Below are 27,569 nucleotides of genomic sequence, written 5' to 3'. Positions count from 1 at the left end.
CGCTCCTGTTATACCTTCCGAACTTTCATGAAGCGGACCTCGCTGCGGTGGCACAGTGGTTGGGGGGCTAGAGTGCTGTTCCGAAGGATGCGGGATCGAATCCCAGCCGCGGCAGCCGCTTTTAGATATAGACGAAAAACAAGGATCCTGTGAACTGTGCGATCTCAGCGCACATTAAAGAACCTCCCTCTACTACGGCGTCTCTCATAGCCTGAGTCGCTTTGGGACATTAAACCCCATAAACCAAACCAACTTTCATGAAACGGCTAATTTAAAAAAAAAAAAAAAGCGACTCTGGGTGCTTTATTGTGTCCCGGTTCTTATCTGGTGTCGGCTGCGCTCTGTCTCCTTTCCGCACGTCCTTTCACAGATGGCGGGCGCTGAGACAGCGCTGACAGAACGCAACGGAAGATTGGAGAAAACCGCGTGTTTTCCCGAAGTTTCTAGCCGCGCAAGTATCGCGAACAGATAAGCCAGGGTTCGGAATGATGCTATTTTCCGGACACTTGACCGCAGACACCTCTCCCATTGTTTGTATTACGCACCTATTTCCGTGAACTTGGCGCAAGCATTTCTCCGAACAAGCTTTTCCGATCCGCTGTCGCCTTCTTTCAGACAACGCCAAGGTCCACAGTGAGAAAATTTTCCACAGTCTGTCTCGTTTCCTCCTCACTCACAGTTGACGGAGTTGTTTACGTCTACAAGTCGATCACAACAAATACCAAGGTGCTTACGTGTGGACCCTCGCCACTATTTGTCGCGAAAACATGGCAGCGTCGTAAGTTTTCTTTCGTGACAATAATTAGGCGTGAGGAACGGCATCTGCAGAGCGTTTTACAAGACAGTATGACCATTTTTTTTTTTGTTTCTTTGGCCATTTAAGTGGCTGCGTAACAAACTAAAAACAAAAGGGAAAGTGGAGGCGCTGCCGCAATGCACAAAGCAGATTTGCAACTGTCGGCAGTGCTCATAGCCTCCCTATGACAGAGAAGTTTTCTTATTAATGAATCGCACACTAACGAGGTAGTACTGTTCTGAAATAACTTCACAAAATAGGATCACTAGTAAAGTATGGTTGTAAACCTGCTAAAATTGTATTCACATTGTGAGAGATAGTCTGTAGACATTTCCTAGTTCAACTCGAAGTCGAGCATTGTTTGTAAGCAACGCCACTAAATTAAGAAACAAAATGTTTCATGTAATAAGAAGAATGGATATTATGAGATATTTTTTTTTTCTTTTCAGAAGCTATTACAGGATCAACAACATGCACGCGTGACTGTCACATGCAGCGCGCGTAATTCTTTTAGCATAAAACGAAGCAAAACAACGCGACGAGACTAAAAGGAGACGGAGGGACAAACATAGCGATAACATCTGAGTAGAGTGTAGCTCCGATATCTTATCCTTCGGGGGCGGTACACAACCAGTGCTGTACGTAATGCTGTACACGTAGTTGTTTACTTGGAATCGATCGCATGTTCCTGTACTTTCATAATTAATCGAATACTTTTCAAACTGTAGCGTTGCGGACTATTAGTTAATTTTTTCTGTAATCGGCAACTCGTAGCCAGTTACTTTTATTTTACTAAAAATAAGTTGTAACCGACGACGCAGCTTGGGAACCTCATCTTGCAGGAAAACAGTTATGCTAATAGGAATGTTTCTTTCGTAAGAGCGGTGGCAACGGACTGGCTGCAGAGAAGTGTCGCAATTGATCACGTTTAGGCCATAGTATGGACTGGTCACCGCCGTCTATTGCGGCAGTCCCTGTCCCGGAAATTATGACCACGCGTCCGCTATGTGGGGACCCCTGCATTGTCAGATGGCACAGCGTGTTACATTCCATGACATCCAACTCGACAACTTCCGCACAGGGCATGAAAACGCAAATATAGATCAGCATGGCACGCCAAGAAAGGATTCTGTTGAAACCACCACTACTATACTAATGCAGGATATTGTGTAAGAGATGGCGCGCCAAGTGTTCGTCTTTATAATAATTCTCTTCTCAGCAACGCATGCACTGAGCGAGTGTTCACTGCAGGCGCTAATATCTTGACGAGGAAACGTGGTAAAGTGAAAGGCAACTTCGAAAAACTCTTATTGAAAGTTGACGATGTTTAACAAAATGTCGATCAAGCCACACTAAAGCTAATTGTAGTCCCAGTAAATTTCCCTTAACAAAATAAAAGTTGGGAAAAAAAATAATGCGATAGTAATCGAACACTCTCTCGTAATAGTTCAGCCAGTTATTGCGGAGTGTAATTCACTATTGCAACCAGGTACATTTTTTTAAGGAGTAAACGTAATTTTAATGGCTTACTTATTTTTCCGTAAAGTGTGCAAGACTACAGAACTCCTGAGTGTGCAGTAAACCTTGAACAGACTCTAATTCTTAGGGTTCTGTTGCCGTTGTCTTTGCTTACTAATCATATTATTGGTACACATTTTTGAAACTGTCGGGATCACCTTATACATTAGTCTTAAAAATTAAATGCACAAATAAACACTTTGCTCAAGTGTAACTAACTGCGGGGTGTGCATTAATAAAGCCTCACACCAAGCAAAGCGCAAGGGAAAAAAATCCCTTATGCTTTACTTGGTGTTAATGGCTGATGGTACCCATTGTGCGTATCTCATAAACAACCCCTAGTTTTCTCTGTGCATTTTTTTGTTTATTAACTATAGGTATGCGATACTCACCCCTCTCGTCACACAGCGGACTTCGTGGGCGCATCGAGGTCTGCTGCCCGTGAGCGTCAGTGAGCTTCGCTGCTCCGCTGATGTCACAGCGCCATCTTATGAGTGAAATCTGAACGTTTCCATTACGACGCAGCAGGCGCCAAGTGCAATTTCCTTTCGCCTCCGCGCACGGTGGCGAAGACCTACTCTTCAGTCGCCTACAGGGTGTTGCACCTTTCATGCGAGCGAACTTCAAGTGAACGAATATGGTAACAGTTTTTATGCTCAAAAAGATATCTTCAAAATCAAATTCCATTGCATGACACTCATGCATTGTTCGGATAGTGTAGTAGCAGTATGTGATTATTTTACTATTAGATATTCAAAACGAAGGAAAAGATGTTTGCCAGCCCCGGTATCTGTTATCTGTAATCTGAAGCACCTAAACTGGGGCGGCGGAATTAAAGGGATAGTGAGGAAGTGGTAAAGGAAATCTGAGAGGTGAGCGACAGGGAGAGAGGACAGTGTAGACAAAAATAAAAATAAAGAGAAATATATACAATATGGCACAAATTCAGATACCAGAAAGAAGAGAAATGGGATACTGAACAAGGCAGTTGTGCCGCGTAACATACTCAGAAACAGTGCTGAGCATTGTTTTCTATAATCACAAATAACGTCGTTATTCGGCTGCATTGGTTCATACTTTGCGAGCAGTTAAGGAACGTCTTCCCCCTCGCATGTGAACAGAAATATTCCTATCACACCATTCGTTGTATTAATGATTACTTTCGAGAATATAAAAACACAACGCGCGTAGAGAATAAAAATAAAAAAGACAGACTGATTCAACTGTGCATTGCGGCACGTGTGAACACTGTAAAGTGAGTTCTTTAACTGGAGTGAGCAAATGCCATAGTGTTAATTATCCTAACACCGTGACAAATGCTCGCTTTAAACCACGTAAGAGGAAAAAATAGCTAGAATGGAAGCAACTTCCATGAACACTCCATAAGTCTGTCTGTATGCTTGACGAAAGACTTGCTTACCGTATTTCTCGGTGGAAAATGTCCCGTGCCATCCGGTGTCACTGCAGCGGTGCATGTATAATACGTGTACGTTCTCCAAGTGGTCGGAAGTGGTGTGCGCTATGGGTGCGTTCACTTCGTTCTTCGCCCCTTGTTTTTTCTGATGTGGTATAGCCTCGTAAAGTTTATATACACATTCGCACTGTGGTCAATGCAACGGATATTAAGGTATGTCTCATGCTCACTTATAAGCAAAGAAGGGGTACAATACAGTCGTTAGATCTAGTTAAAACGTACACAAGGAGACAAAAGGGCCATTTGTTTAACCTACACCAGCTACACCAGTGTAGGAAATCTCCTATACCTACAATAGATTTTTGCTGCGCTGGTGTAGCTGGTGTAGATTAAAAAAATGGCCCTAATTTTAGAATCATGCATGCTTTTATATTCGCTTTAATCTATGATAAACGTATCAGACTAATACACGCATTGCGAGAATCAACATCGGTGCGGCTCTGCAATTCAGATTGTTCAATTTTTCATTGAATAGCATAGTGGTGGTCGGTTATGTCAATGTGTTCCTGTGTTACATTGTCGGGATATTTGCACGCATATCTTTAAACTCGTTGAATCAGTTCGTCCTCACAGAGTGTACGCTGTTGTACTTAGCTGTGTGCCCGTTGGATGGCTGTTAATTGTTGACGCTTTCTATCAGCGTTGTTTGCACAGCTTTTCCGCTACAAGGAGAACTAGGGTCGAAATTAAAATGACCACATATCAGACGGCGCTCGTCAATTCTTCTTCTCGCTTGGAAGAAGGGTGACGAATGTTTTTAGTTATTTATCATTGAGATGTAAAGTAGCCTATTATTGCTGCAAAGCAATGCATAACCAAATGTGCAGGCCTGCCCGGCCCGAAGAAGGCAGGCTGTCAGAACATAAAGCAGAGCAGCGCCACCTTTCTTGTTCCTGTTCTCTGGCGAGACAAGACCGTCGTTACAGTAATACGAAAATCAGGTACGTTGTGTTTGGAACACGCTATTTTATTTGGCCTAAGACACGAGCTTCACCGCCAAATTTGCAGCGCCGATTGGCGTCTACCGGTGATTCGTTTCTACAAAAAGTCCAAGTGTCTATACCTTGGTCTTCAAAGCAGACAACGAGTGCGGATCTTAGATGATTGACGATAAAAAAAAAGAAAGAAGTCGGATATGCTCGTTGCACAGCGTGAGATGATGGCAAAACAAAGCTTTGCAGAATTAACTCATAACGCTGACGCCAGGCAATCATTCGGCGTGGTGAGTGCGCAAGTCGCTTTGATGGAGTGTGTACTTGCTCTGCTTGCTTCGTCCAGCTGCCGTAGGTCATTGCTGGTGACATGCTCTTCTTGGGCGAGCGTACGCTTACGAGGAATCATGGAAGTCAGGCTGTTGACAGGCGTTCCTCTTCTCAACGACCGGGTTTTGTCCAGGAGCAGCTACGATGCCAAGGATACACCACGGCCCCTCCAGGAAACTTGCATTTGAAGAACCTAAGCGAAAGCTCGAACCGTTGTTAAGACGGGTCGCACTTCTTCAGCTTCTCAATGAGAACCGGGTCGACTCTCCCCTGCAGGCTGCACAGATCCCTGCTCGTCTTGCGTGGAGGAGAAGATGAACCAGCCGAAAGGTCCCTGCATGCTGCACCGAGGTTGTAGTTCTTCACGAGAACATTGTTGTTGTTCTGGCAGGCAGTGGACCCGCGGAGAGTCTTGAGGTACTCTTCGACGCTGCTCGTGGGCCAGTCGTGCGTCGGCGGGGACCCGGAGTTCCGAGGACTGCGGCTGAGGTAGATGTCGTACTCGTTGCGAACGGCCGGGATCATGAACGCCATGGTGTGGGAAGGTATGGGTAGACTGGGCTCTCAGAGTGGTTTGCAAGAATTGGGTGTGGACAAGCCGAGGGAGCCGCCTTTTGTAGTGCGACGAAGTGTGCGTCGCTGAGGTCATGTGTGTTTGTGACGCAGATAATGGAGCTGAGGGGAGGAGGTTATCGTGCGTCGCCGCCGTCGCGTCGGCGGCACCGAGTGATGCTTTACTCTTCGCCAAGACTGCATCTCTTCTCTCGCTCTCTTTCGACAAGGCTTATCCTTGTTGGTCACAATTGCGCACAGCCTTAGCTTGCTGTCTGTTATCGGCTGGCGGCGACTGCAATCTGTCTCTTTCGGATAGTGCAAGTTATCTTTGGTGGATTGCTACGAGTTTACATTGTAGATGTGTCAGCAGAGTCTTTGCAGGCTTATTGTGAACAGCTGTAGAAGAAGCATTTGACCTTATCCTCAGTCACGTGCTTTTCTTCGACAGAGCCAAACGACTCGTTTAGCCAGATAAAGACATTACTCGCAACGATCAGAGGGTGACTTGCCTTGTAGCCAGGCAAGAAGTAGCTGTAGCTCAGCTTTCTGAGGATTCGCAGAATGTCCAGGTTGATTTATTCAGCAATCTAAGGCTTCTTCTTCCCGGTTTCTTTATCCATTGCACAGACGTCGAAGACTGTATCAGATAAGTAACGAAGCAAATTAGCTCTAAAACAAAGCAGTGCAAATATTCTCAACGAAGGCCGGTAGAGCTTAAGGCAGTGGTTTAATATCATAAGAGCACTTGTTCAGTAGACACGGTTCAGCCAGCAGATTCGTGAACCAGGAGAAAACGAGGAAGACAAGCGGGCGCCAGTCAATCAAGCCCAGCTGCAAGGTGATGGTGCACGGCGCCAATAAAGGCTAACACTGTGCCATTTCCCCTCCCGTTAAAAACAAAATTAAGACACTGTTCAGATGCCGGTCGGAGCCACAAGAAAAGGCCTAACCGCACTTAAATTGAAGAGTATTTGGCTTCCCCGGACGTGTTCTAGGAGGCATGGTAGGGCTTCATTCTTGCGACGTGTACGATTTCTGTTTGCTCTTGACGTCTGGAGACGTGAACTGTCTCTTGCAGGAGCACTGCCTACGTGACGTTACTGAGCTTGCATAGTACCTCGTATGGGCCAAAGCAGCGGCACAGAAGCTTCTCGGAACGACCGGTACAGGCAAATTGGAGTCCATATCCAAACCTGATCTCCCGGTGGTAAATGCATCGCTGAACATCGTGCTCGCTTGCGGTGCGCGCACACACCGTCTACCCAGTTGGCGGGTAGCCTCAGCGTGGCGAATGAATTGGTCAGCGCTAGCGACTGATGGGCGTGTGCCATCTATAGCAATGACGAAGCGTCCGGCATTTACTCCATCCCAGTGCAGAGGCGACGTTCTGACGCTGGGGAATGTAGTGCCAGTACGAAATGGGGCATACGAGTATATGGGACATGCTTTAAAGTGCACACTCGTGAAAGTCGATTTCAAATCGAGTCTCAACGCACGCTCGTATTGCATACGCTGCTTGTCTAGTTTAGCGTTCGTTACTCTTAAACACGATAAAATCGCGTTGCCAGCATGGCGGCGCGGTTCGATGCAGGATGTCTCTCTTTAGAAGTAACTCGTCGTACTCATACGGCTTTCCTCAGTACCTTCATTAATCACAAACGGAGCATCGGCCTTTCGTTTGGCCGCATCTTGAGTACAGCAACATCCGTGAGAGCAAAACGTCTTTTATTTTAAATTTCTGGCGAAGATTTTGCCTCGGGGAAAGTCGGTTAGTTTAAAAAAATGATTTCAGTCCAAAAAATCAGATTACTCCACTAGGCTGAAAATGTCGCCGCTGCCTTGTCTGCACGCACCAAACGAAAAGTGCGGATGTGACAAACACCATAACATCACGCAAACTGCATCCTGTCCGAAATCGATGTCATCAGAGCTCATCGATGTCAACAGAGGAGCACGCGCAAACAGTCAGCATCACTGCGCTTGTTGCCGGACCTGCAAGCGATGCTAATGCCGAATTCCTGTAACCGAAGGCTCCACCAAGGTTCTGCTCTGATGAGTCTAAGGTTTTCAGGTCAACAGATCACTGACGACCTGAAATGGTCGGCCATACAACTACGGCCGAAATTTCACTCCCACCCACCCAACAGCAAGGCACTCCTCTTCAGTCGTGGAATAATTCGCTTCGGAGCGCGACAGGGTACAGGTACCGTAAGCAATCACGCGCTCAACGTCATCTAGCCGCTGAACGAGGGCTGCAAAAAGGCCGATGTTGCTGGCATCGCTGTGCAGCTGTTTGTCCCGCCTACTCGCTAAATTATGCGTGTAATTTGGATGGGGTGCTGGAGCCTTCGAAGGCTACAGCTGTAGTTGAATAAGATAAAAGGCTGCTCTTCTTTTTTACTTTTAATTGAATTCGATTCCTTATTTTTCAGGATACTAGACGCCAAATGGGTTAGTGGCTCGGCTATACGGGATAAGTATAGGGCACGAAACTTCGGCAAAATATTGGCGGGACAATTAAGCTCTGCTATTATACGAACAGGAGGTGACAGCTCTAACGCTGCCAGTCTGCGGCTGCTCTTGCAGATCCACGCTCGCGTGCTCTGGCACTCGCTTCTGACTAATCTCTTAATTTTACCATCGCGTGCCAGCCATTTCATTCTTTCAACGCAGGAGATCCTAAGCTGCTCAGGTTTCGACGTCATTGCCATCATAATAACCATTGCCATTATTAGGCCCACTGAGGAAATAAAAGGTTCCCCTCGATAGTGCGACAATTGCCACCAAGCAGAAAAATGGGCTTGTTGACACTGCTTATCTGGACTAAGATATCACCGCGAGAAAAGCCAAATGCGAGAGTGAAGCTCCCACTGCCACCGGTTTTTCCAATCTCCTCCCTCGCAGCAACTGCTTGCTTGACGCCACCGACTAGATAATTCCCACAATATAACGGCCACCAGCTGCCTCTCGCATGCGCCGCCTCTTCTTTACGTGTTAGTTTCTTTATCTTGGCTTCAGTTAGAACGTCAATAAACTGGAGTATTCTCCTCAATGCAGGTACTTCTCTTTTCTGTTTCGATGCTTCTCTTTTTGCTTCCTTCAAAAAGCTCCACAAACTTCAAGCTTTCGAGAGTTTTTCGTCTCAAGATTATGATCAGTAATGGCAGCGTTTGGGCGAGTTGGTTAGACATGTTAAACCTGGAAAGCGCATAGTTTTTCGTCTCAAGATTATGATCAGTAATGGCAGCGTTTGGGCGAGTTGGTTAGACATGTTAAACCTGGAAAGCGCATAGTTTTTCGTCTCAAGATTATCATCAGTAATGGCAGCGTTTGGGCGAGTTGGTTAGACATGTTAAACCTGGAAAGCGCATAGTTTTTCGTCTCAAGATTATGATCAGTAATGGCAGCGTTTGGGCGAGTTGGTTAGACATGTTAAACCTGGAAAGCGCATAGTTTTTCGTCTCAAGATTATGATCAGTAATGGCAGCGTTTGGGCGAGTTGGTTAGACATGTTAAACCTGGAAAGCGCATAGTTTTTCGTCTCAAGATTATGATCAGTAATGGCAGCGTTTGGGCGAGTTGGTTAGACATGTTAAACCTGGAAAGCGCATAAAAAACACACGGACAACAGCAAGCGCTTTCCAGGTTTAACATTATGATCAGCTTGATATTTTTGGCCTGGGTTGGATCCAAATCGACTCACAAGCATTGCATTATCCTGCTTGCCGTAATATTCACTTGTGGTGCGGAGGTGTCCCCAATGAAGGCCACTACTCTATAGGTGTGCACCTTTTTCCGAAACACTACGTAAATCCTACCATTGGGTGAACTTAGGGAATTTACCCTACCTCTGATGGAAAGAAATGCCTCGTAGAAGACGAAAGAAAGGAGCTTAATGAAACAGAGAATATCTCATTCCTCACTCACTTGATGCCACCAATACGCTGGCGCACGCAATTCCATAACTTGACTCTCGGACCCTTGCCCTTCAATGTTATGGGGCAGACGCGTAGTAGAATACAGGGCCGAGGCGCACGTTATGGTCGTCCCGACGACATGAAGGTAAGCCGAAAAGGCAGGGCACAGACCAACGCAGAGGGTATCGTATTATCGAAAATTGTGTGGAGGCTGCTCCTCTGTTCACCCAAAAGGGGGGCGGCACGTTGACAAATATTCACCGTGTTTGAAGGGTTAGGTTCTTGTTCCCTCCGAAGAAAGGCTGATAGCACTTGCGAAGTATATACGATTGTGTGGATTACCAGATTACCAGGAAAAAGTGGTGTAGATATATATTTTTTTTCGGCAGCTGGCCTGAACATGTGAAAGGGGTTCATGCGTAAATGTTTCTTCCCCCCCTCCCTCTTCTCTCTTGTAAAGTTAAGTAATTCTTAAGCTGAAAACAATGCGTCGACGAGGAAGCCCTTGGCGTTCCCTAGAGGCTGAAGGCAACATTGAACATTGAGCAGACTAACAAGCTCCAGCGGCTCAAGAATCGTTGAGCGGCTTTTGATGAGGAAAATGAATGAAATAAAATGCCTACATAAGCTGCAGACCGGCTGCGGAAACATTGAACAGGAGGTTTGTAGTTCCAGGTTTACAGCAGTCAAAACCAAGCCCATTGGTGGAGGTGCCAATATGTTCTTTTCGAACCCGCAGACACCGGCTAATTCAGCTTCGAAGTCGACTATTCCGGGCGTAGCCATTTCCACCCCTAGGAGCCTTGTCCTTCGCTTCACCGTTCCCGCCTACGGACCCTTCACCCCTTTGTTGCCACGCGCTGATTCAGCCCATGTGATGCTTCGGCAGGACTACAAAGGAAGTTGACTGAATGCTTCGGATGTTGGCTTGCGCAAGATAGAAAGGTCGGTCATGTATGGCCGGTGGAGGTCGGGTAATGGGGTTTGGTGAGAGTGCGAACTTTTTACTTGGGAAGTCATCGAAGAAGCAGCAGGATGAAGGTTTTCTCTTGAGCAAAGCGTGTCTCCATAGCTCGTTCGAGGCCTACACAAGCAAAATAATATAGTGTTGGTGAACCCGACAGGACTGAGGCGTAGAGAAGACTCCCTGCTTTGCGATGGGTAAGACAAGGCGACATATAGTTACGCAAGGTGAGAAGGCGTCGAGTGAGTGAGGGGACAAGAGAAAACTACATTGATGTCGAATAATCCCTGGAACGTAATAATGATCCCTGGAACCATTGCTGCATCAAGCTTGAGACGGTGCATTGATGAAACCCTATACTGGCTGTGGCACTTAAGGGAAGTGTATAGGGGGCACCGAACTTGGAACTAAATCAGACAGCGCTTCCCAGCGCCTGGCAAGCCACTTCTTGCCCCTCTCAAAATGGCCGCCACAGGCTTCACCCAGCCCATTGGCCGGTATAGGCGACTTCCACTCCAGCAGCTTTTTTTTTATATCCTCCTTGGTTGACGCACACATCAAGAAAATATCTCGCGGAACATGCTCCGCATTTGACACCGTGCGACAAATGGAATTGTCGATGAAAGGTTTGCGACGGGAAGAAACATTGACCCGCCTGGATCAGGGACATTGTGGAGGCTACAGGGGCGGAGCTAGACATGCAGTCGCGAGATTACGGGCCACATTGGGTTGACGCAAAGCGGTAGCTTCGCGCGCCCGTCGCAGTGATACGGGCTGGAGCCTCAAGGGTCGTCGGCGCCGAAGAGGTGCCGCGTGCGCGCGACGCCATGTGCAAACTTCGGCGCCTCTCTTGGGGGGGTATCGCGTTTCGCACGTTCAGACCAACAGCCTCGCGTTGTTCGCGTTCGTATTAGCTGGAGATATGGGTTTTCCGACGACTCACGGCAGGCGCTTGCCTTCGGTACATATCTCAGCTTCGAGCAGTGGGCGGCGAAGGCCGATGGGACATCGAAACGAATGCATTCAACTTCTGGAAAATGGCTACCGTCGGTCAGATCAATGCCCTTTTCTGTATTTAGTCTTGCTCTCCATAAAGGTTGTCGTCCTTATCCAATTTATACACTCCTTAATTTTCAACCTCCGCAATGACTTAGTGTGTATACGGCGAGCGGCTGCTGGTCTCGAAGGACGCGGGATCGAATATCTAAGGAGGTGAAGTGCAAAAAGCCCGTGTGTTGCGCGACGTCAGTTTATTTCAAAGTACCGTGCGAAGTCTAAACTGCATGTCTCCCTTTTGGACGTTAAACTCGACATTCCATCGTACTGTTTCCTGCCTAACGTTTTTTCTCTTGGACGATTTTACCAAGACGCAACTTTGGTGGGTCTTTTTATTCTGACGCTGTGCACCTAGAAAGATCTGTCCTTGCCATCGTTTCCGAACACCTCTATCACCAGACTAGAATTTAAGTCAATTTCATATCCAAGGGACCAGGACTAATTTTGGGCTATGTGATATTTCGCAGTACTGATCTAACCCTTGTGAAGTGAAAGCGCATGTGTGAGACGATAGACATGTGCTGAGTCTAAGATATCAGTCCTCGCCAGGGGTTCAATAAAAAATAACCTCTGCAAAGGTTAAAATGCACTCGCGACATAAGATATTTTCCGTTATACTATCGACAGTGAAGATCGTACGAGAACAAAACATATTGGCAGCTTTTGCCGCAAAGAAATATCCAGCACGGAGTAAATTTTATTTCTGCACCTTGGAAATTTCTCTGTTCCATCAAACAAGTGCTGCACCGTGCAGTTTGAACACGCTGCTCCAGCAGTCACACCGGCGGCCGACTCGCTTACACCAATGTAATTACGTTGCTCTAACCAATGATTGAGCAGACATAATTATACGCATCTATTCCCGGTAAATGTTTTCAGGATACCTGTTAAACTCGCTGTGCGAAATACCATTTTTCTTCATTCTTAAGAACTGTGAGTTGAGCTAGTTGGTGCATCATTTTTTTAAAATACACAGCGCAACAAACATAGGACAAGCGAGTGGACGGGAACAGCGCTGTTCCTGTCTACTCGCTTTTCCTATGCTTGTTGCGCTGTGTATTTAAAAAAAAAAAAATCTTCATTCTTGTTGGCCCATCCCAGTCGAAAAAATCTACAGAACTATGTCAAAAATACGACAAAATATCCTGTAGTTCTGTCGTAACCATCAGATTTTTCTGTAGTTCTCTAGTACTTTTCTGTAGTACTGTAGTTTTTCTGTAGAATATTTCTGTTGTCTGTAGTTCTGTAGCACTTTTTTGTTGTAACTACAGAAATTTCTGATGTTACTACAGAATGCTCTGTTGTCACAACAGGTTTCCCATCAAAAACCGCACAGACATTCTGTCGTAACATCAGAAAATTTTCTGTAGATTTTCCGACTGGGATATGTCAGACATGCGAAATAGAGTGCGAAGCGCAGTGATATGTGGTTGCAGAAGTTCCGAATGCTTAATATTCAGATAGCTAGCTAAGAAGTGACATTGCCCATGCGTTCCTTCACTTTCATCATCCTGCGATTTTCAGGAGCCCGAATCAACACTACAGTATACGCTGCACATTCGAACGTCGGCTCCGGTGACCAGCTGGAACGAAAATGGCAGCGGGTAGCATACCCGTCGCGACTTGTGCGTGTGAATGCCCTACGATCATCTTAAACTGCAGCCAACTGGTTGTTTCATAGCTTTAATATTGTTGCGGGAAGAATATATTTTCAATTTTTTACACTAATGAAAATCACATAAGCTGCGAGTAGTTTCGAGAACATGAAGAGATCTTCATCTTCATCCGTGTTCGACTCGTGCTGTCGCTCGATCATTTCATTTCATTTCGTTTATTTCATGCTCTCAAAGGACATGAGAGGGTGGAGAAAAAAACTGCCTTATAGGCAACTTTACAGGATCGCTCTCTTTACTACGTAGGAGCAGTGGCAAACACTGCAGAAAGGGTATACATGAAATATTGACAATGATTTGTTTTGGCGCGGTAAACATACGTACATTGTATACATAAGTGGTGTATTGTTAGAGTGCATCCAGTTGCTACTTTAAAATACATTTCACAGTCAAAACCTTGAAACACATACATACATACATACATACATACATACATACATACATACATACATACATACATACATACATACATACATACATGCATGCATGCATGCATGCATGCATGCATGCATACATACATACATACATACATACATACATACATACATACATACATACATACATACATACATACATACATACATACATACATACATACATACATACATACATACATACATACATACATACATACATACATACATACATACATACATACATACATACATACATACATACATACATACATACATACATACATACATGCGTACATGCGTACATGCGTACGTACGTACGTACGTACGTACGTACATACATACATACATACATACATACATACATACATACATACATACATACATACATACATACATACATACATACATACATACATACATACATACATACATACATACATACATACATACATACATATATACATACATGGTTATAAAAACTAAGCATACCATATGTCAATGTCCTTGATGTACGGATGCGTCGTGACATTTTGATGAAGGTTATTTATCAATCTTGTAATCATATGTTACAAAGAATTTGCATTCCATAATTAGTTCTTGATTCTGGAACCTCCCAGTTTTCCATCTGCCGCCAATGATATGGATGGTAGATTCTGCATATAGTAGCTAGGTTTGTGAAGAAGTTATTTTGCTTTTTATCCTTTATTACGGCTTTACATAAACAAAATTCGTTATAGGATTCCCGGTTTACCGTGTATAGCTATTCAAGTACCGTGACAATTGAGTATTGCGTAGGTGAGTTTCTCATGATTTTATCAATCAGAATACGTCGAAGCGCTATTAGATTATTAGACCTGCTGTGTCTCCCCGTCAGAAACAGGTAGTAGCCAAAGTGGATAAAAAAAAAAAGTGGGTATAAAGCCAACTTCTTGTCTTTAGTGGAAGCACATCGCGGTGGCGATAAAGTAGACCTGTAGTGCGAGATAGTTTGGTTGCTACGAACAAAGACTTTAATATGTTGTACTTGCCGATTTGCTGATGACATTGCCTTGCTAAGCAACTCGGGGGATGAACTGCAAATAATGATTGATGACCTAGACAGGAAAAGTAGGAAGGTAGGCTTGAAAATCAATATGCAGAAGACTAAGGTAATGTTCAACAGCCTCGGGAAGGAACAGCAGTTTACATTAGGTAGCGAAATACTGGAAGTAGTAGGCGAATATGTCTACTTAGGACAGGTAGTAACCGCAGACCCGGACCACGAAAAGGAAATAACAAGAAGAATACGATTGGGATGGAGCGCATTTGGCAAGCACTCGCAGATTATGACTAGCAGCTTACCGGTATCGCTCAAGAGGAAAGTATACAACAGTTGCATCTTACCTGTACTCACCTATGGGGCTGAAACGTGGAGGCTAACCAAGAGAGTTCTACTTAAGTTGAGGACAACCCAGAGGGCTATGGAACGAAAAATGGTAGGGGTAACATTAAGAGATAGAAAGCGTGCAGAGTGGGTCAGAGAAATAACTCAAGTTACCGACATTCTAGTGGAAATTAAGAAGAAGAAATGGACATGGGCAGGACATGTAGTGCGAAGAGAGGATAACCGATAGTCGCTGAGGGTAACAAACTGGATTCCAAGGGAAGGAAAGCGTAACAAGGGGCGGCAGAAAGTTAGGTGGGCGGATGAGATTAAGAAGTTCGCAGGGGTCAAGTGGATGCAGCTAGCACAGAACCGGGTTAAGTGGAGAAATATGGGAGAGGCCTTCGCCCTGCAGTGGGTATAATCAGGCTGATGATGATGATGACTTGCCGCTGTGGTGCAGTGGTTAGGACGCTCGACTTCTGTGCCCAACAGCGCTGGATCGAATCCCGGCCTCGGCGGCCGCTTTTCGGTGGAGGTGAAAATCAAGGCACCCGTATGCAATGCGATGGCAGTGCACGTTATAGAACCCCAGGTGGCCGAAATTTCCGGAGTTCTCCACTACGGCGTCTCTCATAGCCTGGGTTGCTTTGGGACGTTAAACCCACAAATCAATCAAGCCAAATCTTATGTTCTGAAAATATGACTCCTAATGTCTTGATATTATTTATAATATCTATACAAGCACTATTTAGGAGTGCAGTACATGATTTTAGCCCGAAACAGAATGGCCCTTATTTTCGTTGTGTTTTTCTTTTTCAAACCCTCAGTGATCAGTGAACTTGGATTAAAAGTTTCAAGATCAGTGAACTTGGATTAAACGTTATTCTCTCGGTGAAAAAGAGCTTCGATATCTTTATCCGCGATAAACAAAGCTCTGTCATCCACCTAGATTATGTATTTTACAGAATTATTCATTTAGGCAAAAGTCATTTATGAAAATATTGAAAAAAAGATAAGACCTCAGAATACTGCGTGGTACACCAAAAAATGATGCGGTTTTAGTAAGAGACGATAAATTGTTTAGACATACGTACTGCTGGCGGTTTTTAAGTCAAGGATTCGTCATGTATTGAGCGCAATACCACCTATGACATATGATTCTAACATTTTTTTCCCCTTTTATTCTAACTTTGGGCGCTGAAAAATTCGCACCGAAATATTCGCACTGATAAGACGCCTAAATTACACGGTCAAGTGGCCTTAAGCGCACGATTAGTCCATGCATTGTGCAAGGGCCTCTTCACATGAAGCGCCCGCGACTTCCGCCATCGATCGCTATTATCATCTCGCGGGGAAAACCGCTAGAGGACGCTGAAGTTTCACTTTCGACGCTGCTCGCCTTTCGCATACTGCGGATTTTTTTTTTTTCTTCCTGCGGCTGCTATCTTGCAGCCGCTGCTTGAGCCAGCGTCGCCAGCCAAGTAAGGCGCAAGCACGCGGAATAGCACGTGAGTTGTGTGTTTGGCTGTGGAAGCGTGTCTGGTCGGCAGTTCGCGCGCTGATAGCGCCCCCCAGTGTCGTTGGCCGGCGTGGACCGGGCTTTGTTAGCACTCTGAGAGCCGTTTTAAAAATAGAGGTGCCCAGTGGTGACAATCATGGTATCTCTTGGGATACTTGCGGACAAGGCGAGCTGTCCGCTCGCTGTACTTCCTGTAAAAGAAAAAAAAAAAAAAAAGAAAGCACAGAGAGACGAAGCTGTGGCGAGAGAATAGGAGCTTGGATAAGTGGAACAGGAGTCACGCGACAGTTAACGGGCCCCGAGCAAGTCATTGTTTCATAGTAAACCTACTTATAAGCTTGTGAGGAGGCGCGCACTGCGGATACCTGGGTAGGCTCGCGTGCTTTTCGATGTGTAAGACGCAGGATCCATTTTTCGTAAGCCTAAGACGGAGTTGTGCCTCAGAAGCAGCAATAGCACACCTGGTTCAATATTTCGAGTTTCCGTCGTCTTCAGAATTGTTGTTCGTTTCCCTGACCTCGAGACATCTGGGGTGGAATAATATAGTGATTCCAAAGTCTATCCCATTCCCTCAGTGATGACGGCAAAATTGCGCATGAGGTGACGACTAACTTAATTATGGCATCGTGCGGCGTCCTGCAATGCAACCTTATTGTGCACAGATTCAAATTCTAAGCGGCCAACGACAGAGAAGGCGATGGATTGGAATAGTTTTCGGATGGAATATAATCATTATATTATTCCACCACTTATAGGTAGAAACACCAAACGGGGTGTAATTAGTTCGACTTCCGGTTCCGCGTTTCCATCAATCAGATGAGAGCGAACAAGGAAAAAATGACACTTCTGTAAACGACGCAAACTCGGATCCCGGCCTTCCTTAGGCTTCACCAGAGGAATGACATCCCAGATAAACGTTAACAAAATCCGGCTAAATCACGATGCTGACTGTCTGTGGCACTGCGCCATTTACAGACACACTTTCGAGAGGTGGGGCAGAGCGGGACCCCTCACGTTACCTGGATATCTGCTCATGTACGGGGAATGGCAGGTCTACGGGAAAAAAATATCTCGGCGTTGCAATACCCAATCAGATAGCGTTTCTGCAAGCAGAGCGAACATATTTTTACAGGACTGCGCGTTTTTCAGTAAAAGTGTTTACTTGGGTTAGAGGAGGACGATGATTGCGCAAAATATACATGTTTTCTAGAACTTGATCACATCCTATAAGCATTTTTTTTTATTTAAAAAATGATTAGGAGGGAGAAAACGCTACCAACAGCCAACCCGTGGCACGCGTTTTAGCTGCTACCTGCATTTCCGTCAAGATCCACAATTAACGGAGCGTCATGAAACACTGAAGATGTCCTAGATTACAAGCGAGGTCACACCTTCTTAGACCTGAAACAAATTAAATAATTGACTCCAGCATTACTTACAATTAGCGCGAAGTTTATGGTGTCTGAATGTAAAATCTCTGAAAATCAAGGCAGGGAAATAGGTACCTGTAAAATTAAGACAATGCGCAGCAAGTATAGATTGACTAAGCACTACTTAATGGTTAAGCAGTGCTTTCTGGTAGATTAACGAGCTGTGCGCGTTACATCTCATACCAACATAGTGAAGGTGTTCTTTCATCAAATGCACAACTTAAGCTAGACCTACCTTCTCTCTTTCTTCCCCTTTCATCACTTCCCCATCTCTGCCTAACGAACATGCATCCGCATCAAGTTGCTTCTTGGGCAATGAAAATCACGTAATTTCTTCGGTAGTCTACATTTTTATATAGACAAGCGGCTAACATTGCAGGAACCATTTTTAATGGCGTGCTAGAAAGGACCGCCTTACTCCATTAAGTTTGATACTACGATATATATTTTCTCACTTTATAGGTATGGTTACACTTTCCACTATTCTGGCGACATTTAATTGTTCCACCGTTAATTAAACGCAAGAATTTATGGAACAGCTCTGCGCCCTAGCAAGCAGATTTCTGCCACCACGCACGCAAGCACTCGCAATAGTCGTACAATCTACTCGCCAAAATTATTTCAGGGCACTGTAATGTCATCCTCAGCTTTGGAAGTCTTCCTAAGACTATATAGGTCTGCACGCCACTGAGGTTGAGTCTGGTTCGTAAGAGAAATAGAGGTTGTTAATACCACTTCCTCAGCTTAAAATAACACAAATGTCGAGATACTTCGGCTTTGCATAGGAAGTTATTATAAATGTACTGTAGTAGTAAATCAGTGCCGCTTAAAGAGGCCTATCTCTGTGAGTGACTGCTTGGAAACCTATTATTATTACAAGGTATGGCAGTGTTCGTCTCAACTGTTCTTTCTAGGGCACTGCACGGGCTTGGTTGGGCCAGCCCGATAGCTCAGGGCGGGACATGAGCTGCTTCGCCAGCCCTGGGCCGGGCCTCGGCCTGAAGTTGCGGGCCTGAGTTGCCTGAGCCGAATTAGGGCTTAAAGTTGAAGACCGGAGTCACCTTGGTTAGGCCTGTACATAGAGGGCCGATTGTCTGGCTTTTAATTCACTGAATGAAGTACACTTCGGGCCCTAGCAGCGACGTGGGTTAAATAAAACTATGGTGCCCGCTGAGTTCTTGTTTGTGTACCTATTTATTTAATTATTACCCCACCGCGGTGGTTCAGTAGTTAAGGCGTTCAACAACTGAGTCGGGATACCCGGGTTTGATCCTGGCCGCGGCTGCCGCGTTTCAATTGAAGCGGAGAGTGTGGCACACGTGTACTGTGCGGTATACTATGCGGTGTACTGACTATACTCACTACACTGATTTACTGACTATAGTATACTGACTTCATAGTCCAGTATCTCTCTTTTATCCTTCACTGTTATATCCACCCACCATTTTCCCCACTGCAGGGTAGCAAGCCGGTTTCTTCTTCCGGTTAACCTCCCTGCCTTTCTTCCCCATAAACCTTCTTCCTCCTCATTCGAAATTATCGAGTCTTCCACCACGACATCCCTCATAGCCTGAGTTGCCTTCGGACGCACGCGAGTCATATTGTTTTCATCTCTGTTTAAAGGCAACCAGTTCGGTCATGAAGCCTAGTCGTGAAATCGCGTTAATTAAAGAAAAATCTCATTGAACTTGATGTGAGGATGATTTAGTATTTGGATTTCATAGGCAGCAAAATATAGCTGTAAAAAATTATGAGGTACAGCGAAGTAGTTTATTATGCCCGTATGGAACCTTTCTCATTTATCTCGTGTAACCTTCCAGTCCCTTTATGTCACATCCGCGCATCTACGAAATCGCTCTTCAAAAAGTGGACCGGTCGAACACCCCTCATTATCACTTCCTTTTCAGTCAGTGAAAAATAAATAAATAAATAAATAAACTTATTCAAGCGTTAGTGCTATTTGAGTTTCTTTCTCGGCCAGTTCTTTACCTGTGTAATATAGGAGTCGACCTAAACACTGTGAGCTGTTTACCTCCTGCGTTACAGTGAGGACGGGACTGGAACAGACCTAAGCTGAGTCTCAATCCGAGCTATGCAGGCCGGGCCGGACCAGGCTCAAAGGCGAAAATTTAACGGGACTGGGGGGGGGGGGGGTGGGGGAGGGGGGGGTATATTGGTTGTTCCCGCTAAGTTTCGATTTTCATTGAGCACGTGTATTATTGTAATGGTGCAAGTTTGATTAATAAGCAGGATTTCATCACACCGACGAAATGTCGCGCTAGGCGTGCTATGTCTTGGTAGATGTGACAGTTTCCACATCCCGTGGAAAGTGTGATATTAGTGTCCCGTGGAAAGTGTCAATATTACACCAGTGACATCCGTGGATGTCACTGGTGTAATATTGTACATCAGTCTCTTTTGTAACTCAAATAAGCGTTTCCGAGGCACCGTAGTAAAAAGCCGCTCGCCAAAGCTGAATGAATGGACGTTTATCCGAGGGTTTTCCTCGCACGTGAGACAATCATACTAGTTGTTTCTTAAGGCGTTGAAATACCGCTCCCTCGCGTGTACTAGCGCGCATCCTCAGTGATGTGTCGAAATATGATGCAACTCTCGAAGAAGTCGCAACAGTTTCCGCCCTGCCCCAAGGCACGTGCTGATAACGTCATGAAGTAAACGCTATCTTGCCGAAAGCGTTGCCTGCGCAGCGACACGATATCGATTGCATGTGTCAGCTTTGAGTCAAACTAAACTAAGCGCATCTTGACTCTGTAGAACAGGATCTGCATCACCGATTTCGCCGAATCGCTCCCCTCTCATCCTAGCCTGGCCCGCAGATTGTAACGTGCTTCTTCAACGAGGGCAAGCGCCTCATCCTCACGTTACTTCCTTTTTGATAACAGCTGTTGCAATAGGCAACTTGACTTTTCATGCTACAGAGCGTTTTGAAAATGGACATCGGCTTTACAGTTAAAATTCTTCTTTTTTTTTTGTTCAGTTTTCCTCTGAGTGATTGACAAAAATATTCTGCAGTGGGGGAAAAAAAATGTATGAAGGCGAAATACGCACCGTGTCCAAGGAACTCATGGAGCTGTTTGTCGAGCATGCATATTGTTCATTGGAGCCTGCGTCGTCCTGCAGGACATTACAGCAGAAGGGGGGGCTATGTATGATAAGTGTGGCATCAAAATTGTTTTCAGTACAAACGCATCCTAAGCAAAAACATATGGCATTGTTACGACCGTGCATTATCCGCACTTGCGCGCTCTATTGTTCGCCTGTGGGCATGGATAAGTGTTGTGGATATGTGGTGATGGTCCAATGGCTCTAAGTGAGCCTGTTTCCAGGAATCCTGTTTTGTAAGCCTGTTTTGCTTTGTGGACACCCTGCAAATGCCAAATTGACCCTGTCAAGAGAACGTCTGGAAAAACACAAAGAAACGTCCCCCTGCGGGAAATGCAGGAAGTGCTTTCTTTCTTTTGTTCACCCTTCCAGTCGAGAAGCCCTATCGTCCAGTGAGGAATGCCTACTTTCCAAAGGAGACGACAGAGTGACATGTCCGCTGACGTGCAGGACAAGAAAGGAGCATGACGCATACAGCCATTAAGTGATTTCCCAGGAATGCAGGAAAGATTTGCAATTGTCGAAAACGGACAATGCTGGGAGCGTATGCGGCGCCCACGTGCACTTGGGTTTCTGAGAAGTAAACCCACTTGTCAGAACCAGCCTGTGGTTTCTTTGCTGAAGAATAGAAGTGTACCTCCTCTCCTCGCCGTTCCCAAGCTTTTCCCGCCAACAAGTGACCAGGCTCAACGAAACAATGCCGGGCCAGTCAGTGCTTCAGACCATCAGTGCAGTGATGTGTTCGATTGGATGCCGATATCTGAGGGGCGTGCCCTGGATTTGGTTGGTCAGCATCTTCAGAGAGGGGCTGGACATGGGGGGTTTTAAGGACAATGCAGAGCACGAAATGTCGCTCTGGGCCCTGGGTAAACGGCTCATCCAGTCGCTTCTCGCTATGAACTCTTAACGCTTGCCATTTTGCTGATGTACCCTTCTTTTTCATGTAAATAATCTTGTAAATAAGTTTCTCAAAGTGCCATTAAACCTGCTTGTACATATTTCACCAACTTCGAAGATTCAGTCCTTCTTCAACCCCGAGTCTCTGCACGCTACCAAGTGAAGGCCGGGTCGACATAGCCCCAGCGTCACGACAACTGGTGTCTAGCGTTGGGATCTGAATCTACAAGCCACAACATCTGATGACTGGAGGTGGGATCTGGATCTACAAGCTACAACATCTGGTGATTCGAGGTGGATCAGAATCTACAAGCCACATCTTGTGATCGGAGGTGGCATCTCAAGCAACAAGCAGGCGCAACAATCGGCCAATAAGAGAGCAGCTCGGAACATCGATCGCATGTGTGGGTGAGTGCTTGGCTTTTCTTCTGATGTGGACCAGGTTCTAGAACAGGGTTAGATTTTAGAACTGGTAAAAAGAGTGTGGAAACGCCTTTAGGTTTGGTAGTTTGCACAGTTGTTTTGGAAGTAGCCGACACTCGGAGCGATCATGGACCTACAAAAGCTGCAGAAACCGGAACTGTTGCAATTGTGTGAGGAATTGGGAATTGATACAAGTGGTTTGGCACGAAAACCTTTGATTATAAAGGCAATCACAGATTTGGGAGCCGATGATGAGGAGCTCAGTGAAGCATGGAACCTCATCGGTCAAAAAAAGGAACAGCTCAGACAGCAGAAAGAGCGGGAAAAAGAGGAAAAGGAGCGGGAAAAAGAGGAAAAGGAGCGCGAACGTGAGTGGGAAAAAGAGGAAAAGAAGCGTGAAAGAGAAGAAAAAAAAGCTGGACCAAGAAATTGAGCTCCGGAAATTAGAACTAGAGTTGAGCAAGAGGTCGGGCAATTGTCCCCAGCTAGCGGTACCTCTTCTCAACAAGGAGGCAGATTTCAAGATGTCAAAGTACATGCAGCCATATGTGATATCAGGGGATATCGGTCTGTATTTGGCTAACTTTGAGCGAACCTGCGAAAAACTGTCCTTCCAGCGAGACACGTGGTCTCAGAGATTATTGACGGTTCTGCCCTGCGAGGCAGCGGAGGTTGTCGCGCGGCTAAGCAAGGAGGACGCGGACAACTACGAGAAGGTCAAAGCTTGCCTTCTGAGAAAGTATAGGCTTAGCGCCGAGGCGTTCAGACAACGTTTTCGGAAAGCTACTAAGTCCAGGGACGAGAGTTACCCTGAATTCCTGTACAATTTAAGAGTTAATTTGGGCGAGTGGCTAAAGAGCACTGATTCCTACAGTGATAGGGACGCTGTAGTCGAGCGAATTCTTTTGGAGCAGTTTTATAACTGCCTCCCAGAAAAAGAAAGAAATTGGTTACAGGACCGAGGCGAAATTAAGTCGGCAACTGAAGCTGCCGAACTTATTGAGGAGTATGCTTCGCGCCGACAATTCAGCAACCCAGCAGTGGATAGGCCCCGCAATCCCAAGTTGAGAGTGAATAACCGTCAGGAAAGGCACTTTGCTAGAGTTGGAAACGAAGAAATGAAGGTTTCTTCAGGCAAATTCCCTAGAAAGGACGGCAGTGAGAAAAGTGAGGAAGTGACCAACGCGCAGAACACAAAGAATAAGTTTGAGGCTAGGAGGCCGCTCACATGCTTTAGGTGTAATGAGCAGGGTCACATTGCCGTCAACTGCCGGAAAGAAAAGATTGCTTTCTCGTACGTCAGTGACTGCGATGAAAATATGCACCTTTTGGAACCTTACATGCATGACCTAGTAGTCAACGGGAAGCCTTGCAAGGTACTGCGCGATTCGGCCGCAACGATGGATGTTGTCCATCCGGCGTATGTGTCGCCTTCCGACTATACAGGACAGTGTGCATGGATCCGCCAGGTAGTGGAGGAACAGAGTGTGTGCTTGCCAATCGCGAACGTGGTCATCGAGGGCCCTTTCGGCGAGTTAACAACCGAGGCTGCCGTTTCAGAAAAGCTGCCTAAGTGCTATCCGTATTTGTTTTCCAACAAATCGGACATGCTACTGCGAAAGAGGGGCATCCTTTTCGGAGACAGAGTTGTGCAAGCCTTAACACGTGCAAAGGCGCGAGAACTAGCTACACTGCTCATTCCAGAAAAAGCCACAGTGGAGGAAACGGCAGTTAAAACAGTGGTCGAAGCGGAAGATAGCAGGTCAGAAAACTTTGAGAGCGAGGCATCTCAGATAAGTCAACTAGAAAGTGAGCTTGATAAGACACGGAATGAGGACGTTCTAGAGAGTAACCTCTTGCCGCCGGTGTCTAGTAATCTCACGAGACTTCTAAGTGGAACCCGAGAGGACTTAGCTATGGAGCAAGCCGTGGTAAATCTAACGTTAAACCTTCCCGAGGAGATGGGGGACAACTTGATTTGCCTCAGCGGAAAAGGAAGCAACGCTCAGGAGCTTCTCAGAAAGACGGAGCAGAGAGGAGAACTAAAGAAATCCCAGCTGTCCGATCTGGGCGAAATAATAAGAGTTTGAGGCCTGCTTCGTGGACAGGCCAGGCAGAACTGATTTGACTGAGCACGATATTGAGCTGACTTCAGACGTGCCAGTGCGATCAAGGTGCTACCGATTTTCTCCAAGGCAAAGAGAAATTCTGGATAGGGAAGTAACTCGCATGCTGGAATTGGGAGTAATAAAACCCTCGGAAAGCGATTATGCTTCGCCTATGATCTTAGTAGAAGCTCCAGGTAAAGACCCTAGGCCTGTGGTAGACTACCGAAAGCTAAATTCCCTCACCAGGGATCAAGTGTATCCTATTCCGAATATTGAGGAGAGAGTAGAACAGGTCAGTAGAGCGGCATATGTGACTACGCTGGACCTTACTCGAGGATACTGGCTCACTGAACGCGCCAGCAGATACGCGGCTTTCGTCACTCCGACGGGCAGCTACCAGCCAACAATGATGAGTTTCGGGCTCAAAAATGCTCCATTTTGTTTTTCCCGACTCATGGATAGGGTTTTAAATGGGTGTGAAACATTCGCGGTGCCTTATTTAGATGACATTGCGGTTTTTTCCGACTCATGGGCGGACCATATGGTACATCTAAGAGCTGTACTGAGCCTTTTGCGTCAAGCTGGACTAACCGTAAAGGCCGAGAAATGTTGCCTGGCAAGGGCGACCGTGGACTACTTGGGTCACAATGTAGGTCAAGGTTTCAGGAAACCCAGCGAGATTAAGATTTCTGCGGTAGCAGACTACCCGCGGCCGAGCACGAAGACGGAAATTCGAGCATTCCTAGGTCTGACTGGATACTACAATCACTACATCCCTAACTATTCAGCTTTGGCCAGCCCTCTGACCGACGCTCTCCGCAGGACAGAACCGACAAATGTAGTCTGGGACGAACAAAAGGAAGCCTCCTTCGTAAACCTGAAGGCTGTGCTGATTAGCAGTCCGGTATTGCGAGCTCCAGACTATGACCGAGAATTCACTGTCCAGTGTGATGCCAGTGATCGAGGGCTAGGTGCTGTTCTCTGCCAGAGAGATGACGACGGTAATGAGCACCCCGTGCTCTACTTGAGCAGAAAACTGAGTTCTAGAGAGAGGGCTTATTGCGCGTCAGAGAAAGAGTGCGCTTGCATTGTATGGGCCATTCAAAAATTGAAGTGCTATCTTGGAGGGGCCAAATTCACCGTAGAGACGGACCATTGTCCCCTGGCTTGGCTGCAAACTGCGACATCGAAGAACAGTCGCCTTCTTAGGTGGAGCTTGATTTTACAGCAGTACAATTTTGAAATAAGATACAAAAAGGGGAAGTTAAATGGGAATGCGGACGCGCTTAGCCGCTGTTTCTAAGCAGTCCGAGATGTTCCTCACCATGTATCCAAATTGATAATCAGGTTTTATTTTTTTTTTCTCGTGCGCTTGTATATGTGTGACTATGTAAAGCAGCACGTTTGGTTTTCTAGGAATACGTGGGTCCTGAACGTCTTGAGAGTGGGCTTTTCTCGAACAACAATGGCAGTTTTCTTTTAACCTGGTCTCTTCAGACGGGGGCCAAGTGCTTGTTTAGACATGTGGTTGAGTTTCAGAGACAGCTCAAGCAATTTGGCCTACAACAATCAAGACAACGCGACAAGCAACAGCGAGCTTCAAGCGTTCACGTGCAGGCCATTAAGTCGTCTCTTCATGCAGCAGCTGCGACTGCTGCCCTCCGAGACTCTTCTGGCGGGGGAGGAGGCTGTTACGACCGTGCATTATCCGCACTTGCGCGCTCTATTGTTCGCCTGTGGGCATGGATAAGTGTTGTGGATATGTGGTGATGGTCCAATGGCTCTAAGTGAGCCTGTTTCCAGGAATCCTGTTTTGTAAGCCTGTTTTGCTTTGTGGACACCCTGCAAATGCCAAATTGACCCTGTCAAGAGAACGTCTGGAAAAACACAAAGAAACGTCCCCCTGCGGGAAATGCAGGAAGTGCTTTCTTTCTTTTGTTCACCCTTCCAGTCGAGAAGCCCTATCGTCCAGTGAGGAATGCCTACTTTCCAAAGGAGACGACAGAGTGACATGTCCGCTGACGTGCAGGACAAGAAAGGAGCATGACGCATACAGCCATTAAGTGATTTCCCAGGAATGCAGGAAAGATTTGCAATTGTCGAAAACGGACAATGCTGGGAGCGTATGCGGCGCCCACGTGCACTTGGGTTTCTGAGAAGTAAACCCACTTGTCAGAACCAGCCTGTGGTTTCTTTGCTGAAGAATAGAAATGTACCTCCTCTCCTCGCCGTTCCCAAGCTTTTCCCGCCAACAAGTGACCAGGCTCAACGAAACAATGCCGGGCCAGTCAGTGCTTCAGACCATCAGTGCAGTGATGTGTTCGATTGGATGCCGATATCTGAGGGGCGTGCCCTGGATTTGGTTGGTCAGCATCTTCAGAGAGGGGCTGGGCATAGGGGGTTTTAAGGACGATGCAGAACACGAAATGTCGCTCTGGGCCCTGGGTAAACGGCTCATCCAGTCGCTTCTCGCTATGAACTCTTAACGCTTGCCATTTTGCTGATGTACCCTTCTTTTTCATGTAAATAATCTTGTAAATAAGTTTCTCAAAGTGCCATTAAACCTGCTTGTACATATTTCACCAACTTCGAAGATTCAGTCCTTCTTCAACCCCGAGTCTCTGCACGCTACCAAGTGAAGGCCGGGTCGACATAGCCCCAGCGTCACGACAGCATCAAAAAGCTCAGTTACAATGTTCCACGCATTTTTTAAAGAGAGTTGTTACCTGAGAGAGTAAGGCGGTTACTTTCAGAAAATATGAAGCGAGAATCTCTGATGCAATTGACTTTTTCCTCCGACGTAGGTCGTCTGTGTAATATTCCTTGCCTCTAAGCACGGAAGGCGTACACGCCTGTTCGGTGCGTGCGTGTGCGTGCGTGCGCGAGCGCGCGCGCGTGTGTGTGTGTGTGTGTGTGTGTGTGTGTGTGTGTGTGTGTGTGTGTGTGTGTGTGTGTGTGTGTGTGTGTGTGTGTGTGTGTGTGTGTGTGTGTGTGTGTGTGTGTGTGTGTGTGTGTGTGTGTGTGTGTGTGTGTGTGTGTGTGTGTGTGTGTGTGTGTGTGTGTGTGTGTGCG

The 27,569-nt window shown here is 46.1% G+C and overlaps 1 protein-coding gene across 1 annotated transcript; it reads right to left on the bottom strand.

Annotated features, from left to right (window-relative positions):
* Positions 1-4,736: 4,736 nt before the first annotated feature.
* On the bottom strand, positions 4,737-5,655 carry LOC146185955 (uncharacterized). Its single transcript, XM_084605606.1, has one exon. It carries the CDS (start codon positions 5,582-5,584, stop codon positions 5,267-5,269), a length of 318 nt encoding a protein of 105 aa, XP_084461732.1. The 5' UTR covers positions 5,585-5,655; the 3' UTR covers positions 4,737-5,266.
* Positions 5,656-27,569: the final 21,914 nt, after the last annotated feature.

This window comes from Amblyomma maculatum, chromosome 6 (genome assembly GCF_055883805.1).
Source record: "Amblyomma maculatum isolate TAMU_Amacu chromosome 6, ASM5588380v1, whole genome shotgun sequence".
NCBI lineage: Eukaryota > Metazoa > Arthropoda > Arachnida > Ixodida > Ixodidae > Amblyomma > Amblyomma maculatum.
The sequence above is the reverse complement of the archived record's forward strand: the minus strand, read 5'-3'. Positions and strand labels throughout refer to the sequence as shown.

Bases quoted from the DNA above. Each gene is read 5' to 3' on its own strand.
- LOC146185955 (XM_084605606.1), bottom strand. From the start codon at position 5,584: ATGGCGTTCATGATCCCGGCCGTTCGCAACGAGTACGACATCTACCTC.